This window comes from Moschus berezovskii, chromosome 9 (genome assembly GCF_049115385.1).
Source record: "Moschus berezovskii isolate FMDL1 chromosome 9, NW_MosBer_1.0, whole genome shotgun sequence".
Taxonomy (NCBI): domain Eukaryota; kingdom Metazoa; phylum Chordata; class Mammalia; order Artiodactyla; family Moschidae; genus Moschus; species Moschus berezovskii.
The window spans coordinates 51,520,946-51,540,722 of NC_142468.1; the positions used below are offsets into that span (position 1 = coordinate 51,520,946).

The 19,777-nt window shown below is 42.9% G+C and overlaps 1 protein-coding gene across 2 annotated transcripts in view; it reads left to right on the forward strand.

Moving 5' to 3' along the window:
* The window catches only part of MYZAP (myocardial zonula adherens protein), a 145,674-nt gene extending 126,630 nt beyond the window's left edge, over positions 1-19,044 (forward strand). The window contains exons 1-4 of one of the 2 annotated variants that reach the window (XM_088839650.1): positions 12,181-12,420; positions 14,127-14,774; positions 17,445-17,649; positions 18,661-19,044. In XM_088839650.1, coding sequence (XP_088695776.1) covers positions 12,308-12,420; positions 14,127-14,774; positions 17,445-17,649; positions 18,661-18,807 — 1,113 coding nt within the window. In that variant the 5' untranslated portion in view covers positions 12,181-12,307 and the 3' untranslated portion in view covers positions 18,808-19,044. Of the gene's footprint in view, positions 1-12,180; positions 12,421-14,126; positions 14,775-17,444; positions 17,650-18,660 lie in introns of those variants that run through there. The other variant, XM_055435382.2, reaches the window with a different exon arrangement.
* The last annotated feature ends 733 nt before the right edge of the window (positions 19,045-19,777 follow it).

Below are 19,777 nucleotides of genomic sequence, written 5' to 3' on the forward strand. Positions count from 1 at the left end.
CCTTGGCTAGAGAGTAAAGGAGACTGAGTTACCGACCTAGGCATAGCATGCAACCACTCCAATCTTCATAGCAATTCTGTGTAGAAAATGTCACTACCACCGTTTTGTAGGTAAAGAAATGGAAAGTCAAAGAGAGATAAAAATCCAGACCTGTCTGACTTCAGAACAGGGTGGGAAGGCTGGAGTTGGTATTGTCACTCAATTGCAATAGTCCCATGGGTGGCTCTCAGGTGCAGTGCTCCCATGAGCAGCTCTGCTCAGGAAGGAAATGGAACTGCACCCCAAGGAGGCTGGCTGGGCTGATCATGTGAAACAGCACAGGAGAAGTTTCCAGAGACATGCCTACAATTGACACCAACATTGACCCCTGCTGTCAGTACTAGTCATTACTGTGAAGGAGATGTTGTACCATGAATATCTGCAGACCCAAGGGTTTCCTTTTATTGGACACATATTACAGACTTAATGAATAATGCTTACTTTTGAGTAGGACTGTGTAGAAGGAAAGCAGGGCATAAAAAAGTATGTCGGGATAAATAGGATTAAATAAACCATAGGCTTCTTTCTCTCATATGCAAATTTGAGAATAACTCACTGGACTTTGTCAGAGGAGGACAAGCCCCAAAGTAAGACTGGAGATGAGTTTCTGGAAAGAGACCAGTGGGAAACTGCTGCTAAATCTGGAGGTAATTTGTTAGGCAGGATTAGATTGCTAATACATGGTGTGAAGTATAAATCAAAGAAGTTTTTGCATATGGATGTCCAATGAATTGTTTTAGCACCATCTGTTGAAAAGACTATGCATTTTCCACTGGATTGCCTTTGTACCATTGTGGAAAATCAACTGGTCATACTGGTGCATAGGTCTATTTCTGTACAGTCTGTTATAATGATCTAGTTGCCTGTCTTAACACCAGTCCCACACTGACTTGATTGCTGTAGCTTCATCCCTGAAGTCAGGTAGTACGGGCTTTTCAACTCTGTTCTTTTTCAAAGCTGTTTTGGCTAGTCTAGGTCCTTTGCACTTCCATATGAGTTTACTCTCTGTCAGTTTCTACCTATGGGTCATTGGGATTCTGACTGACATTGCACTGATTAGATGGGACTCCCCCTGTAGCTCAGTGGTAAAGAATCTGCCTGCAATGCAGAAGCCACAGGAAACATGGGTTTGATCCCTGGGTCAGGAAGATCCCCTGGAGTATGGCAGAGTATGGCAACCCACTCCAGTATTCTTGCCTGGAGAATCCTATGGACAGAGGAGCCTGGTGGGCTACATTTGACAGGGTCGCAAAGAGTCAGCCACAACTGAAGTATCTTAGCACTCACGCACACACTGAATGGACAGATCGTCAAGGATAAAACCAAGACCCACTGCTGATTATCAGGCCAGCTTGGAGCTGGTAAGACTAGGTGAGTTCCATGCTGGTGCTGCTTCTGTCTTCTTCAGTTGGGAAGGTAATAGGTAAAAACTTTCATGGAATTCTGAACAAAATATTATAAGAAACATTAATTTGTGCCCAAGGGCCATAAAACTGATGTAATTTGAATGCAATAAAATATAAATAAATGGCAAACAGTTCTTGGGGGTTTTCTCTTAATTTTTCAACACATACTTTCGAGTTTTAACATAGAGCATTTACAGCATTCACCTTCCTGAATTGGGGTGGGAGGGGGGTTGAGAAATAATTAGTAGGCAATTTTTTGGCCCTGGGACTTTTCTTGTAAATGTTTTCTTTGGCAGTCATACTCTTGAGAACAGGAAGTTACTCTCTTGTTACAGATTTAAGACTTTTCTGAGCCAAATAACAGAAAGCTGGATTAGTTCTGAAATGAAGGGGGGAAAAAAACAACTCTTGGCTCTTGCTGGAGATTAATGACATCTTGCAAATATTTTAATTCTCCCCTTTCCTCTTAACTTGCCACCTCCTAAACAAAGCACACTCAGCCTGAAAAATCTTAACTGGTCATTCTGTGGTCCAATCCTAAAATAAAATATCTTTATGGTACCCACAAATTTATTTAAACAAAATTTTTGATGGGCTGGGGGAAGGAAATAAATGCTGTCTCAAGTTGACCTTTTCTGTCATAAAATCCCAAAACAGAATTTAAAATAGAAAATGTTTTTGTAAAGATGCTACAGTATCATAAAGATTTATCACTTTCTTTCACCCTTTAAAATGCATTTTGCTATTGTAAACAAAGCCTATATATTGTTAGAGATGCTTGCAAACAACTTCTTAGCAATTGTTCAAAATGACAGGATTATATCCTTTGACTACAGCATTTATTAGTCTGACTACAAAACAAGCAAACTGGTCTCCCTCAAGAAAAGACTAAGTTCTTTTGAATCAATATCCACTTTTTACATTTGATTCTAGGAAGAAAGGAGAAGGCAACGGGAAGCCACTCCAGTACTCTTGCCTAGAAAATCCCATGGATGGAGGAGCCTGGTAGACTGCAGTCCGTGGGGTTGCTAAGGGTCGGACACGACTGAGCGACTTCACTTTCACTTTTCACTTTCACACACTGGAGAAGGAAATGGCAACCCACTCCAGTGTTCTTGCCTGGAGAATCCCAGGGGAGCCCGGTGGCCTTCTGTCTATGGGATCACACAGAGTTGGACACGACTGAAGTGACTTAGCAGCAGTAGCAGCAGCTAGGAAGAAAACAAACAAATAAACACCCAACAACTTGCAATGTCAATGAAGTTTACAACCTGTGGGGACATTAACTACAAAATCAGCGATCTTAATTCCCTGACCAGGGACTGAAACTGTGCACCCTGCAGTGGAAGTGCAGAGTCCTATCCACTGAACTGCCAAGGAATATCCTGTAGGAATTTTTAAAACACAGATGATCTTTAGGAAAACAGATTAGAAGTGAAGAACACCTTCCTATAACAAGTGATCTCTAAGAAGCGATCTAGTGATCTAGGGAGTTTCCATGGTATTACAGTTATCCCTCAGTATCAAAAGTGGGGGAATTGGTTCCAGGCTCTCCGTTCCCACAGATACCAAAATCCTGCTCAAGCCCTTATATAAAATGGTATAGTATCCGCATAAACTTATCCTCTCATATAATTTAAATCATCAAGATTATTTATAATACCTAATATAATGTAAATGTTTTTTAAATAGTTGCCAGTACACAGGCAAATTCAAGTTTTGCTTTTTTGGAATTTTCCAGGATTTTTTTTCCTTTTCCTTTTTCTGAGTATTTTGGTTCCATGGTGGTGGTGGTTCAGTTGCTGAGTTGTGTCCGACTTTTTGCGACCCCATGAGGAGTCCACCAGGCTCCTCTGTCCATGAGATATTCCAGGCAAGAATATTGGAGTGGGTTGCCATTTCCTTCTCCAGGGGATCTTACCAATCCAGGGATTGAACCCGTGGCTCCTGCATCTCCTGTACTGCAGGCAGATTCTTTATCACTGAGCCACCGGAGAAGCCCCATTTTGGCTCTGAGGTTTGTTGAATCTGTGGATGTGCAGCCTCTCAAAAAAGAAAAGGCCTAAAATTTCATTTATACTTATGTTTTCACACACCAAACTCAAATGTCCTGGTGCCCGGGAAGTTTGCATCCAAGTGGCAAGGGTCTGTGGTAGGATAATGGGGGTGAGTGACTGGTGGTGGAGAGGAGCAGGGAGGATGCTTACCAGGATCACTAGTACATGTCCATCTTAAAGTCACTCAAATTCATAATTTTGAAAAATTCTGTGCTGCCAAACAAACTCATCTGTAGACCTCATGTATGCTAAGTTGCTTCAGTCATGTCTGACTCTGGGACCCTATGGCTCCTCTGTCCATGGGATTCTCCAGGCAAGACTACTGGAGTGAACTGCCATGCCCTCCTCGAGGGGATCTTCCCGAACTAGGGATCAAACTCGCATCTCTTATGTCTCTACATTGGCAGGCAGGCAGGCACGTTCTTTACCAATAGTGCTGCCTGGGAAGCTCCATCTGTAGATGTCATGTGGCCAAACCCCCACAATTTGCAACCTTTTATTTACATTTTTCTAATGTTTTCCTTTCTGTGCATCATAAAGAAAAAACTTATTCCTTTAAACCACTTTTTTTCTCTAGTCAGCATGATGTGATGTTCCTCCCACATCATTTGTTATAAGTTTGTCTGTCTTCTGCTATTTTGACAACTTCAGTTTTTTTTAACCTTATAAACAGTCTTAAATTACTCAGAGCTGTCATCCATTAGATATAAAAATTAAATTAAGCCCAAGAATTCTAGGTGATAGAAAACATGATCCAGTCCCATAAGATACGGGCAACCACGGGAGTCCAGCAAAGGCTGATAAAACCCTAAATTTCATCAATGTTGGATGACTATTTATTTAAAGGGAGCTACCTGCTTCCTGGTTTCCTGCATACCAAATATTTCTTTTCAACATTTATGAGCTTAAATAGATGCAGATGTTGCCAAAGAATGTATTATAACATCCATCATCCTAGAATCCTATAATTTAAGCACTGAAAGGCACCTTGGAGTTCATCTGGTTCAATACCCTCATTTTAAATGGGAGAAATCTGAGGCCTAGGAAAATTAACTGGATACAAAGTTGGTGGTACGCTGACCCTCTCTTCCCAAAATCACAGTTGTGGATCAACACATTTCACCACTATCCCTTCACTTCACTTCTCTGATCTGGATCACCTTTACTGTCCATATACTATGCTTGACTATTCTCTCCTCCAATTTTGGAGAAAATCAAGGAGGACTTTTTCCCCTTGGTCATTCTCCCGATTCTATGCTATGTGGGCCTCCCTTCCTCCTATTCCCCCTCGCTGAAAATTTTCAGAGAGGTATTCTTCTTTATGCAAGACAGAAAATTAAAGGCGACCAGACACTTGATTCTGGCCAGGGTCTCACAAGAGGAAGGGGTGGATAGTTTTCTTTAAATCCATTTCGGTGCTGGGCATAGGTTTATTTGTTTCATGGCCTGCAACGTACACTGGATTCCAAAGAGTGAGAAATAAACGGTGTGCTGGCACTGACGTAGAGACCTGGTTCTTCTTTCCCCCCACTAAAGGCACAACTCGCAAGTCCCTCTCCTATGACACTTGGAAGAAAATTATTAAATCTCACCCCTTAGTGACTTTTCAAATTACCTTCCTTAAACAACGCACTGGATAGTTTACCAAGAATCTTAGGTGACAAGGCTCACCTAAGTATAGAAGGATCTGCCCTTCAGCACAGAATCTGAACCAATTCTAACCAAAATTTGGTTTTAATATCCTCGTTTTTTGCCTACCCTACATAGTCTCCAAATTGTGAAAAGGTGGTCTTCTGCGGTCTTTCTGCCACCTCAACTCTCTGTTGTAAAACTCTCTCTGGTCTACTCTTCCTCTCCAGTGCCTCAAAATTCTATTTTCTCCTTTTCTAACAAAGCCCACTTTTTAGTGTAGATTATCACCTCAGCTAGCCTTTTGTGAGAAAGCCATTTGGAACAAATTCACACTCAAGTGTAAATGACCAATAGGCCACAACCCTTCTAGAAATATCTACTGTCTCAAAGGAAGATCCTTGTTAACCTAGTGAGTCTCTTATCGGTGGAATTTTAGCCAGTCCATCAAAGGAAAGTGAAGTAAGTCAGCAGAGGGGAAGTGAAGTAAGTCAGACTTGAACAAAGAGAACAGACTTCTGGTTGCCAGAGGTGGGATGGGGTTGGGGGGAGTGAGTGGTTGGAGTGGGATTAGCAGATGCAAACTAGTTTATATAGGATGGATAAACAATAAGGTTCTACTGTATAGCACAGGGAACTATATTAAAGATCCTGTGATAAACCATAAAGAAAAAGAATACAGAAAAGTATATATATGCAAAACTGAATCACTTTGCTGTACAGCAGAAATTAACATAACACTGTAGATCAACTATCCTTCAATAAAATGTAATTAAAAAAAAAAGCCTTTCTCCTAATGGGATAGGAGGGGCCTCAGCTACAACGTCTGTATAATTCTATAACACATATCAGCACATGCTTTTTTTTTTCCCAGATGAATTCAAGGGTGGTTTAATATTTAAAAATTAATACAAATTTACCCTATTGGAAGAATATAGGAGTAAAATCATATGATTATCTCAACATAATTTTTTTTCAGTTTTAAACTTTTTATTTTGTACTGGGATATAGGTAATAAACAATGTTGTGACAGTTTCAGGTGGAGAGCAAAGGGACTCAGCCATACATATACATGTATCCATTCTTCCCCAAACTCCCATTCTATCCAGGCTGTCATTTACATTGAGCAGAGTTCCATGTGCTATACAGTAGATCCTTGTTGGTTATCTATTTTAAATATAGCAGTGAGTACATGCTTTCTTTCAAGGAGGTTTTTTTTTCTGGTTTATGAGTTTATTCATATGAAAAATCATAGAAGGACTTCCCTGGTGGTCTAGTGCTTAAGAATCCACCTGCCAATGCAGAGACACCGGTTCAATCCCTTGTCTGGGAAAATTCCACATGCCACGGGGTAGCTAAGCCCATGTACCGCAACTATGGAAGCCCGAGTGCCTAGAGCCTGTGCTGGGCAACAAGAGAAGTCACCAATGATACTAGAAGTCACCCATGCAATGCAACTAAAGAAAACCTGCTTGCAGCAATGAAGACCCAGTGCAGCCAAAAGACAAATAAATAAACAAACAAGTGTTTTTTAAAAACGGGCAAAGGATCTGAATAGACATAAAAATAAAATTCACAGAGAGGTGTTATTTAATCACCATCAGTCACATATCTAACCAATAATCTTCATTAATGTTTCTAATTACAAAGTAAAATCACCTGGAACTTTAGCGCACCACCAATTTTTTTTTTTTCCCTGAATTATCTCTTTCCATGCTAAAAGAAATATCATAAAACACTGTGGTGGCCTGAAATGAGAAATTTGTCACCAAACAACAATCAACCGTGTGAAAGTCTGAAAAGTGTTCTTTTCCTTTGACTTGAACCTTATTTGACTGGGATTTTCTCACCAGAGTCTTCCTATTTTTTTTCCATGGGCAACTGCCCCCTTGATTAATTCCATTTCCCTCGGTCTTAAGTTTTTCCAAGCAGCTGAGCAAACAAAGATGGAGGCAGCCATTTTAACGTGCTTCCTCCCTCAAGCCCTCTGGGATGGGCCGTCTGTTCATCCTGTTCATAAACCAACGGCCTGAATGTGCTTGGAGAAAGCAGCAAGGATCTTCTGTCAGGATTAATTTTAATAGTTCCACAGTCTGTCACTGGGGAACCACAGTCCTGGAAAATGGCTTTAAATTACTATTTGCTGATAAAGAGCAAGATATGAGCTGAAAATTTGGTTCCTTGTTTCAAGCAGTTTGGATAACTCATGTAAGACTTCACCTGTAGTGTGGAGTGTGTGCACTTTATGGCCTCAACTCTTGGGTAGCTGAGGAAAACCTTTTGTTGTGGGATCACAGGGAAATGCAAAGGGGGGAAACGTGACATTCTGCAGAAGTATAAAAATCTTAGAGCTGGAGGGAGCTGAATTTGTGGGTGAATTCCTCAGCATAAAGCTTCCTATGCAACCTTCTGTTTCTGATATCTGTGGAGAGAAACTGATCCCCCTTGTTGCCCCTTCCAGTTTTTTGTCTCCCTCTCCACCAGTTTCTTCCTCTATCCTTTTTTCACTGCTTTTCTCATACCCAGTTTCAACTGCCTGTTCCTTCCCTTACTTTCTCTTCCCTAACTGGCAAGGCTGCTGTCAGTTATTTGTTAAGTTCTGTGCTGAGGGACACACAGATGAGGCAGCTAGCAAGACTGACCCATCAAGGGACTTCTCTGGGTTCAGTGGCTAAGACTCTGTTCTCCTAATGCGGGGGCCCTGAGTTTGATCCCTGGTCAGGTTACTAGATTTTCCTAACAGATCGATGCTACTAGGCTTTGTAATAGTCAGGGGTCAAGACTGAAGGCAAAAGAAGAGGGTGGCAGAGGATGAAATAGCTAGCATTACAACTGCACTCATCTCACACGCTAGTAAAGTCATGCTCAAAATTCTCCAAGCCAGGCTTTAGCAATATGTGAACTGTGAACTTCCAGATGTTCAAGCAGGTTTTAGAAAAGGCAGAGGCACCAGAGATCAAATTGCCAACATCTGCTGGATCATGGAGAAAGCAAGGGAGTTCCAGAAAAACATCTATTTCTGCTTCATTGACTGTGCCAAAGACTTTGACTGTGCGGATCACAACAAACTGTGGAAAATTCTGAAAGAGATGGGAATACCAGACCACCTGACCTGCCTCTTGAGAAACCTGTATGCAGGTCAGGAAGCAACAGTTAGAACTAGACATGGAACAACAGACTGGTTCCAAATAGGAAAAGGAGTACGTCAAGGTTGTATATTGTCACCCTGCTTATTTAACTTATATGCAGAGTACATCATGAGGAACGCTGGGCTGGAAGAAGCACAAGCTGGAATCAAGATTGTCGGGAGAAATATCAATAACCTCAGATACGCAGATGACACCACCCTTATGGCAGAAAGTGAAGAGGAACTCAAAAGCCTCTTGATGAAAGTGAAAGAGGAGAGTGAAAAGGTTGGCTTGAAGCTCAACATTCAGAAAACAAAGATCATGGCATCTGGTCCCATCACTTCATGGGAAATAGATGGGGAAACAGTGGAAACAGTGTCAGACTTTATTTTTTTGGGCTCCAAAATCACTGCAGATGCTGATTGCAGCCATGAAATTAAAAGACGCTTACTCCTTGGAAGGAAAGTTATGACCAACCTAGACAGTATATTAAAAAGCAGAGACATTACTTTGCCAACAAAGGTCCGTCTAGTCAAGGCTATGGTTTTTCCAGTGGTCATGTATGGATGTGAGAGTCGGACTGTGAAGAAAGCTGATCACCAAAGAATTGATGCTTTTGAACTGTAGTGCTGGAGAAGACTCTTGAGAGTCCCTTGGACCGCAAGGAGATCCAACCAGTCCATTCTAAAGGAGATCAATCCTGGGTGTTCATTGAAGGACTGATGCTAAAGCTGAAACTGCAATACTTTGGCCACCTCATGCGACGAGTTGACTCACTGGAAAAGACTCTGATGCTGGGAGGGATTGGGGGCGGGAGGAGAAGGGGACGACAGAGAATGAGATGGCTGGATGGCATCACCGACTCTATGACACGAGTTTGAGTGAACTCCGGGAGCTGGTGATGGACAGGGAGGCCTGGCGTGCTGTGATTCATGGGGTCGCAGAGTCGGACACGACTGAATGACTGAACTGAACTGAACCAACTCAATGGAGATGAATTTGAGCAAACTCTGAGAGATAGTGAAAGACAGGGAAGCCTGGCGTGCTGCAGTCCACGGGGTCGCAAAGAGTCAGACACGATTTAGCAACTGAACAACATTAGTTAGGGGTCATCAGAGAAAAAGATCCAGTAGGGTGTGTGTATTTGTGTATCAGCCATTATCAGAGAGAGATTCATTTTAAGGAACTGGCTCAGGTAATTATCACTGTAGGGTAGACCATCAAGTTAGAGAAACAGGAACTTACAGTTCAAGTCTGGAGGCTGTCTGCTGGCAAAATTCCTGTGGGGAGGGTGGGTGGGAGGGATGGTCAATTTTTGTTCTCTAAAGGCTTCAGCTGATTGATGAGGCCCACGCACATCTTAGGGGGTGATTGGATTTACTCAAAGTCCAATGATTTGAATGTTAATCTCAGCCAAAAAATAACTTCACTGAAACATATAGAATAATGTTTGACAAATTTATTCACTTGTGGGGCTTCCCTGATGACTCATGGTGAAGGATCTACCTACCCATGCAGGAAACACGGGTTTGATTCCTGATCTGGGAAGACCCCTTATGCTGTGGAGCAACTAAGCCCATGCACCACAACTTTTGATCCTGGGCTCTAGAACCACACTACTGAGCCCATGTGTCACAACTACTGAACGCTGTGAGCCCTGGAGCCCAAGTTTGGCAACAAGAGAAGCCACTGCAATGAGAAGCCCACACACTGCAACTAGAGAGTAGCCCCCGCTCACAGCAACTACAGAAAAGCCTGAGGAGCAAAGGCCTAGTACAGCCAAAAAAAAAAAAAAATCTCTTCACTTGCTAAGCCTCTTGGTTACTGATTAAAGAACTAGATAGTTGGTGCACCCATTGTGAGGAATTCAGATTCGTATTATAGTAACTTGAAATCCTAAACTATGCTGTGTAAAAGATTCTATCCCATACCACTGAGAATATTTTCACAAAAATTATAGTCAACGTTTATAATAAAAGCTTAAGATCTGCAATATATAGAAGGGTATTTCATTAAGAAGGTGAATGAGGGAAAGACAGGGAAAAAAATTATGAGAGAGGGAGATTCTATCAATTAGTATCTGCTACCTGCCTTAGGGGAGACAGAAAAGCAAAAATACAGCTCCTTGATAGAATTCCCTGACTTCACAGTTTGTTAGAAATCATCACACCTGGAGAAGCACGGTGTGGTCTAAGTACTATAGTTATGCTCAGAGAGCAATTTGGGTTGGAATAATCTAGGAAGGCTCAAGCAGGAGGTGAGACTTGAACTAAGATTTATAATGGGCTAGGGGAAAAGGGACAGCCTTCCACAAAAGGAAAACAGCGGGGGGCAAAATTCTGAGGCTTGAGAGAAAGCATCCTTGCTTGGAGGGTGCCTGTGGCCCTGGTCTGAAGAAAGGGTTTACTATCACCGGGGTTGGGGGATGGGGGTGAGGTGGTGGGGAGGGAATAAAGGCCTTCAGGTCTGGTCCAGGAACAGAGGGAGAAGGCTAGAGTGAGGAAGGCCTTGGGGGAGCTTGCCACAGGACAGATAACTGACAAGGGCCTTACGTAAGTATTTCTCATTGAGAAAGATATGGAACTGGTTACTGAAATCCTTGTTTCAAAGCAGAGTTTATGTTGAGACTTTTGATACATTAAACTGATCAGAATGGACTAGACTGCAAGGATACAGACACAGTTTCAGCTGTACTTCCTGAACTAGCCTCATATTTTATCTAGAGCTTCCCTCTGAGAGGGAGTTGTTTGTTTGTAACAGCACCTTACAAAGGACTAGCAAATGTAAATTTTCCGTGTCAAAGAAGGGAGAGACTGGGGTTGGAGGTTATAGGGTCTTTCAAACCTCACAACTGATGTCTGTTATAGCATGCTTCCTACTTTTTTCTTTGGGATCCAGCTCTCTTACCTGAACTATAGAGAAGAGTTAGGTATTACATTGAAGAGTTAGCAGTTACACTGCTTTCCTCAATAGCCTAAAAAACTTTCTTACTCTTTGGAAGATTTTTGAATTGGGGTGGCAGAAAGACCACCTGGGCATTTGTATCTAAAACCTGATGTTCTCAACTAGTTTTGTGCCCTGGGAAAACTTCAGTTATTGTGCCTTTGTTTTTCTAAGGGCAAAACCGGTAATTGTGAAAAAGAGGTTCTCCGTTGGCTTGTGCAGCACCTCCCACTATCCTCACCTCTTGTGGGCCTTTGAAATCGTGTGTGTGTGTGTGTGTGTGTGTGTGTGTGTGTGTTGGGGAGATGCATTTTGTATTGTTACAAGAACTCAGGAGTGTATGTGATGGGGCAAGGTGTGCGTTTTGTATTGTTATGAGGATTCAGGAATGCCAAACCAACCAGAGGGCAGAAACCCAGACATCAAATAGACACCAAATATCTTGCAATACCTCAGGCAGTCCTGCAAAGGATGTCTTGATTCAAATGCCACAGAGCCGCCTTAAGAAACGCTGATGGTTCTGAATGATCCTTCCAACGTTAACGTTTGAGGTCTTCACTAAACCCAGAGCTAGGAAGGCCACGCCACAGGCCAGAGCTTCACGTGCCGGGTACATACCCCAACTTCACTAATGGTTAACCAACTCATCACTCATGTTTCCACCCGTCTTTCACTTCTTGGTTATTCCTTCCTTGGTGCCCACAGCCGTCTTACAATTCTTTCATTTGTTACTTGATTAATGTCTGCTCTCCTCCCGCACTCAGTAGACTCCTTAAGGGCAGGGCCCCAGAAACTCACTTTTTCTGAATACTCAAGCAGAGACCCAAGGCACAGGTGAAGAACAAGCGACTAGAAAGTGCGCCCCGCCGGCGCGTGACGTCACCCCGCTATTCCCGCCCCGGCCGCCACGCCCTCAACTCTGTCCGTGTTTGTTTCCGGCGTTTCAATAAAGCTCGATAAGGCTAGAAGAAGACCTGTTCTTCCGGGAAAATGGCGACTCCCGCTCGTTCGCCGGAGTGTCCGCCGGCCGCGGATCTGGCGCCAGCCACCGGGGCTGCCGAGGACGCCGAGTGCCCACCGCCTCGCCAACCTCAGCCCCCGCAGAATGTCCTCGCTGCCCCGCGGCTTCGAGCCCCAAACTCCCGAGGACTTGGGGCAGCGGAGTTTGGCGGAGCTACGGGAAATGTTGAAGCGCCAGGAGAGACTTTTGCGCAACGTGTAAGCTTGGGTCCCGCGACGTCACCGCAGGGTTCCTCGGGTTCGGCACCCTGGGACGCGCCCCTCCCCACCCCCATCCCGATCTCTTTCCTGGAAGGTCACCTTGTGTTAGGTCCGTTCCAGGCCCGCGGGCTAGTGACCGGCCTACAGTCACGGAGCCACCGCGTACAGCCCGGGCGCCGGGCGCCTGTGTTTCTGGATCCCCAGCGTTTCGGCTCCTCATCAGCTCCTCGTTGATTTTATTTACTCAGTGCCTGTGTCGGCCCTCCAAGGGGAGGGTCTGTATCCCAAATCCTTTCGCTCCCTTTCCCCCAAATACTGCCCCAAACACCTAGTCAGTTTCATCTCTAGATCTCCTATTTTTTTACAAGAACTGTAGGAAATGGGAAGAGTAGGGTAAAAGAGTGGCTTATTAGGCAAAGTAAGTTTGATTCACACTTAGCTGTTAGACTTAATGGATTTTAGCAGAGGATCGGCGTAACAATAATGATTTTTTAGGAAGCTTATTTTAGCATGTTGGTGCAGGATAGTTTGAAGTAATAAGAGGCAGAAGAGACTAGGAGGTATTTTCAGAAAAGTTCACTAATAAGGGGATTCTAAGAAAGTGAATAGAAGGGTAGCTGTGGGATTGGGGAGACTAGATCAGGCTTAAAAACATTTGAATATATGGTTGACAGAGATGGCTGAAGTTTCCAACCTGTATGGGGCACCATTAATAAAAGTAGGAAAGCTGGAGGAGGGTAAGTCTGAGATTGATTTTACTTACTGGAGCTGAGTTAATGGAAAAGTTAGTTATATTTGATTAAAAGCTGGAGAAGTGGTCATGAGGCTGGAGAGAGAAGAGAACGTTGGGAAAATACATCTCAACTGGGAGGAATGTTAATAGAATTGGGAGAATGAATGTAGTGTCATAAAGAATAGAGGGTGTGAGCTGTAACCTTTCCTCCACATTTATTGTATGGCTAAAGAAAAGGAAATCAGAAAAGGAACTTTTGCCACTTAGCCAAAGTGGCAAATGATCGCTTGGGGACTTCCTGGTAGAGACAACTGTTTTGACTGTGAGAATGAGTGAGTTAACTTTTTAGTCTCAGGACCTCTTTAACTCTGAAGACTTACTGAACATCTTGAAGAGCTCTTGTTGTATGTGTGTTATACCGACTGATGGTTATTGTCTTAGGAGTTATAAGTGAGAATCTTTAAAACACAAGGATACAAAAACACACACATTCTATTAGCCATTAGAACAATGCTATCATCCATATCATGTGGCCTCTGGAAAACTCCCCGGTACTCACGGTAAGAAAATGAGAGTGAAAATGACAAATAGTACCTTAGTTATTATAAAAAATAGTTTTGACCTTGCAGATCCATCCGCCTCCCCTCACCAGAAAGGTCTTGGAAATCACACTTTTAAAAACTGATTTGGGGGATGTCTTATATTAATATCATGCTTAAAATACTTTTGCAGAAATTCTAGTTGTTAATAGATGAGACAAACGAGACATAGTCCCTAATCATCCTGTGGTCCCTTGTTTTGAGGGATATTTGGGTAATGATTCTCTTATTTCATCCCTGTTTTGGGGCAGCTGGAAATCAGTTTTTTGACTTAAAGGTCGATTTTTCTCCCTTTGAGAATACTACTTTGTATATCTCAAGTTTAAAAACATGGCTCTATGTAACATATACCTATTCTTTTCCTTTTGTAGAAAATTCATTTGCAAATTGCCCGACAAAGGTAAGAAGATCTCAGACGCTATCGCCAAACTAAAAGCTGCCATTGCAGAACATGAAGAAGTTAGAGGAAGAAATGAACTCTTTTATCCTGTTAGCTTAGACTGTAAGGAGAGGCAAAAAGCGATTGCAATTGTTGATGGGGACAGAGATAAGGCCCAGAATTCTGACCAGATACTTGATACTTCATCAACCGTTCCTGGCTGTTCCTCTGTAGCTAAAATCACATCATCTCAGACAACCTCACGACAACAGGGACTGGCACATCTGACTCGCGGAGGTGATGCTGAGGCAACTGAGGCTGAACACACAGTGAGGGAGCACCCAACTTCTAGCAGCGGAGCCCCAGCGCCTTCCTCATCTGAAGTTAGTGAGGGTCTCCCTCAGCACTGTGCCTTAGGTCAAGTGGAGGATCATCTTGGCAGCTCAGACAACCTGTTCATTGATAGATTACAAAGGATCACAATTGCGGACCCCACTGAACACCACTCAGAAGGAAACCAGAGTCCTGAGAACTTGGCCGGCCTCTGGAGTGGGCCACAGAAGAAGCCTCATTACATGGAAGTGCTGGAAATGCGAGCCAAAAATCCCATGCCCCTGACACATAAGTTTAAAACCAATGTGTAAGTACCATCAGAAACAGACTTGTCACAGGAGCATGATATTTGTTAAACTCCAAAAACTGGGAGACTGCTTTAAGCTCAGTGGACTTGGTGTGAGAACTGCTTGTACTTGGGAATGAGCATATTGTAGAAGCAGTAAAACTAACATGGCTGGAGTGGAGGCTTCCCGCTGGAAAATGCTTTCTTTTCTTAGCCAAGTAATTGAAAAGGTTTTCAGTAGCAGATGGAACATTAAATTTCAGGATACTTAGGCAAAATTTTATATAAAACATAGAATTAGAGAATTTATTATAATTTTTTCTAGAACCATATTCTTGTACATAGCTCCTCCCCTAACTAGACTATAAGCTAAGAGGAAAACAATTGTAGGAGCCAACGGCCTTTCTCAGTAAAAAATATTTGTGTGCTCACGGTATGTAAACATTGTGTGTAGGTGCTGTGATACCATGAGAGTAAAGATTCTGTTCCTCATAGAGTTTAGGGTCTAGATGAGGACTCGAGGCTTACGCACTTGGAAGAATATTAAAGTGTATAATCATTTCAGGAGGAAGGGAGCTGAGAAAGGGTTAAAAAGGCAAAACAAATTTGGGCAGGAACTTCTGAGTTCCTTGTCATAGTTTTGTTTCTGAGATCTTCAGAAAAAAATCTCTTCATAAAGAGTATTATTTACTAATGTATAGTTATAACACTCAAATCAGGAAGTAGTTCTATAAGACATTAATATCAGGTACAGGGAGCTTCCCTGGTGACTCAGTGGTAAAGAGTCCACCTGTTGATGCAGGAGATGCAGGTTCGGTCCCTGGGTCAGGAAGATCCCCTAAAGAAGGAAATGGCAACCCATTCCAGTATTCTTGCCTGGGAAATCTCATGAACAGAGGAGCCTGGCAGGCTACAGTCCATGTGGTTGCAAAGCATCTGACACAACTTAGCAACTAAACAACAACAAAAGATACAAAGTTTAACCACTACTGCTTTTCTTTGAAAAACTGAAAGCTTGTAGTTACAAGTACATAAACCGATTTTTTTTATTATTATAGAGACTTTAAAGTTCAATTGTATCTCTCTATTCATTTTTTTAAACCTAAAAGAACTATTTGTTCTGCATAGAAAACCAGAATTAATTTTTAGTTAGGAATAAAAAGTAATCTTTGATTAAGTAATTACTCATCTTGTGTGTGGTGAGGTATCTTTCCTCACTTCTAGGGAGGCAGAAAACCAGAAGCATCATCTAGTCAATACATAAAACAGAGAATACACTGACCCTGATACTGTATTGTGGTCCTTTAGCTGGAAGTGGGAGGAGAGGAAGGGAATATCTGTGAAAGTTCCCAAGGGAAGTTTGTGAGCCATAGAGACAGGTGCACTCATCAGAAGGGGCTGGGCTTTCGGGAGCCAGGCGGTAGACAGTTGGAAGTGGTGGGGGATGCAGGTGTCCCTTGGCTGCCTCTTGCATGCTCTTCTGGCTCTTCTGATGCAGGAGGCTGCCTCTCATCTCTTCTAGCCCTAGTCTACCCAGAACTTCAGATTTGTAGAGTCAGTTACCTGTGAAACCCGGCCACATGGGGGTGATCTGTGCACCTAAGGTTTGTCCTCTACAAAGTAGAACTCACTTCTTCCCAGGCTGCTTTGTCCCGTATTCCCTAAGCCAATAGTGCCACCGCCTCCTTTCTTCCCCTCTCCATCTCTGCCAGCCGTGGGACCTCACAGTGTATTTCCTGGGCCTTCATCTCTAGTTATCCTTATGTTCATCCTTCTGTCAAAGTGAAGGTGCTCATCACTGTCCTGGCCTGTAGTTGCAGTCTGTCCTGGCCTAGTCTTAACTCTACCAGTCCATCCTGTCCACTGCTGCCAGAGTGCAGTTTGTAGAATCCAAACCTGAACCTGTAATGTAGACTAGAAGTCTCCCGTGTGGCCTGCACCCAGCCTGCTGCCCCAGCCTTTTCTGTACTCTCCAGCTCGCATGCCTCCTGTGAGCCGCAGCCCTGCCGGTCCTTACTCTCTGGTGAAATGCCATCAGAGATCCTATCATTTACATGTTGAATCCTTATTATTCCAAGACTCCTCAGAGTGCACTCTTTGAAGTGTTTCTGCCAGCCATCCTGCCTCCAGTTACAACAGGCCATTCCCTTGTCTGTGTTCCAGTGGGCCTGTGCCATAGTACCCGTGATATTACATTACATTGAAACTGTTTACAAGTTTGAGTCCCTCTGCTAGACAGTAAGCCCCTTTGCAGGTGTTTTTGAATGAGAATAGGCTTCAGCTTGAGTATAAACTTTTGGGGGGGCTTCCCAGGTGGCTCAGTAGTAAAGAATCTGCCTGCCAATGTGGGAGACGTGGAGATGAGGGTTTGATCCCTGGGTGGGGAAGAGCCCCTGGAGGAGGAAATGACAACCTACTCCAGTATTTGAAGAGAGAGGGGAAAGGCAATGAGTCTAGCTATCTGTTAGAGGAATCTTTGTCAAATTACTCGCCAAAAAAGGTGCCAATTTAAATATTTGTTTTTGAGATAAATATATTTAAAAAACGTTTTATCTATGCATGTAAATAGTGGTAAAGGCCTTACTCTTACCTTTACAGAACAGTTAGGTGCCAAGGTTAAAGGCCACTTTTGTTGAATGCTGCAAATGTGTCTGTGAAAAGGTGGTATAACATAAGGGTTGCTTCCTGCAGATTACCTTCACAGCCATGTGATTCATTGAGTGCTTGTCAGAGGAGAGGGTCTCCCATCTCCTCAGAGGAGAGGCGGCGCAGGGACAGGAAACATCTTGATGACATCACAGCGGCCCGGCTTCTGCCGCTGCACTACCTGCCGACACAGCTGCTCTCCATAGAGGAGTCGCTGGCACTTCAGAGACAGCAGAAACAGAGTTACGAGGTACTTAGAGCATGGCTTGTTCCTGTCTGTATGTTGGACACTGCTTACATGAGTCAGAATTTACTAGGCCTTCGGTTTTCACAAAAGCTAGGTTGGCATGGATTTTTAAGATACCCGTTTTTAAAAGCCAGATTTTGTCCTCTCAGTTCATTCAAGTTATTGCCTAGTTGTAACTAAGCATTGAGGAGTTGTTTCTTACCTTGTTTGACCCTAAATGCCTGTCTGAAGTTATTTTTAGGTTGAATTAAACCATTCAGTTTGGAGCTGGTTTCCTTGGCAGAGCAGTAATAATTCCACTTCGGTTCCACCTACCTGTACTACCTGTGGCCTGAAGGAGGGCCATAAATGAGTTGGAGTGGTTTGGGGGCAGCCTGAGAAAAGTGAGGAGCCAGATGAGGAATGAGCGGTGCGGCTTGCCAGTCAGTCAGTGACACCGTCACTGGGCGTCTGCAAGCCCATTGCCGCTGTTTAAGATTTACTTAGGCTTTTTATTGCATAGTAATTTTCATGGGAGTTAATCGGGAGAGGGATAATCAGTTTTTAGTATTCTTTGATTTTTCATTTTGGCACTGAAATGTCACTCTCAAGCCTAAAAGCCATGATCTGATCTAGGAAAAAAGACTTCCAGTTGAGGGTCAGTACAGCATTGGTTTTTTTGACATTTGATGGCTCAAATTGTTCTTCAGGGTTGTCTATATACATGCAGATGCCCACATGCTTGAAAATATTTTCCTGTGTATAACTGTCGCAGTGCCAGGCTGATTCTTCAGTTTCTCTCACAGAAGTTGGATATGTCAGTGGAAGTCTGTCCTTAGTGCTGTAACAGGTGGTAGCTCTTCCAGCCCTTCCCTGTGATGTCTCTGTCTCATTCTCTCAGAGGGCGGTAGAGGGTCCAGAAATAAAGGGGCATGCCATTCCAGTGAAACCGGTTCTGTTCAGTGATTTCCCACTGAAAAATTATAGGGAAAAGGCATGAGTGTCTAACTTTTTGCTTCATTTTTTGTCTTAAAGGAGATACAAGCCAAGCTCGCAGCACAGAAGCTAGCTGAAAGACTAAATATTAAAATGCAGAGCTATAATCCAGAAGGGGAGTCTTCAAGGAAATACCGAGAAGTAAGGGACGAAGATGACGATCAGTCCTCCGAGGATGAATTCTGAAGATGGGCCTTCAGATCATCTCCTAAATCTCTGCCTCTTGAGATCTCATTATCTTACATCAGACTGCCTAACAAAGTATCAAGATCAGTGTCAGACATGGTTGAGAGAAAGAATTTTGTAAAGTTACACTAAGGAAACTATAAAAACAGCCCACTTTCAGATGATAACTTTCATATGCTTGAAAAGTTGAATATTTGAATGTTGTGTTTAATGACACTATATTAAATTTTGGCAGTATGTCCTGTGTTGGTCTGATATTTTAGTATATAGTAAGCACATTTTTTTTCTCTAAGCCAAATGAAAGCAGGTGATTAAACTGCTTTTTTCTTTATACTTACCTCTACCAAAAAATGTTTATTACGTCTTAGTGAATTATTTAGTTGTCCCAGGCATCACCTAAAATAAATTATGAAGATATAATTCCCTCTTTTTTTTAATAACAAAGGGAGAAGTCTAGAGAATTTTGTGCATGTTTGCATGGGGGCTATTACAGTATTGAATGTTAAATACCAAGGAAGACACTCAAAATGCTCAAATATTTGTTTCTTTATGTCTTCCCTTAGGAAATATGTTTTCTTTCTTCAGATAAGAAATATGCTGTACTTTTAGTTAATTCTGGAGGGTGGGTGGTCTTTCTCGATGACCAGATTTGCTTGGTCATGGAATAACATGAGGAACAGGGAAAGTCTTAAGGTGATTGATGGTTGTGAAGGGAATAGCAGTTGTTGGTGGTTTAGTCACTCAGTTGTGTCCAACTTTTTGTGACTCCATGGACTGTAGCCTGCCAGGGTCCTCTGCTCATAGGATTTTCCAGGCAAGATTACTGGAGTGGGTTGCCATTTCCTTCTCTAGGGAATCCTTCTGACCCCGGGATTGAACTTGTGGCTCCTGCATCTCCAGTATTGCAAGCAGATTCTTTACTGCTGAGCTACTGGAGAAGCCCTGTCTGTTGGTAGGCTTGGCCTAACTT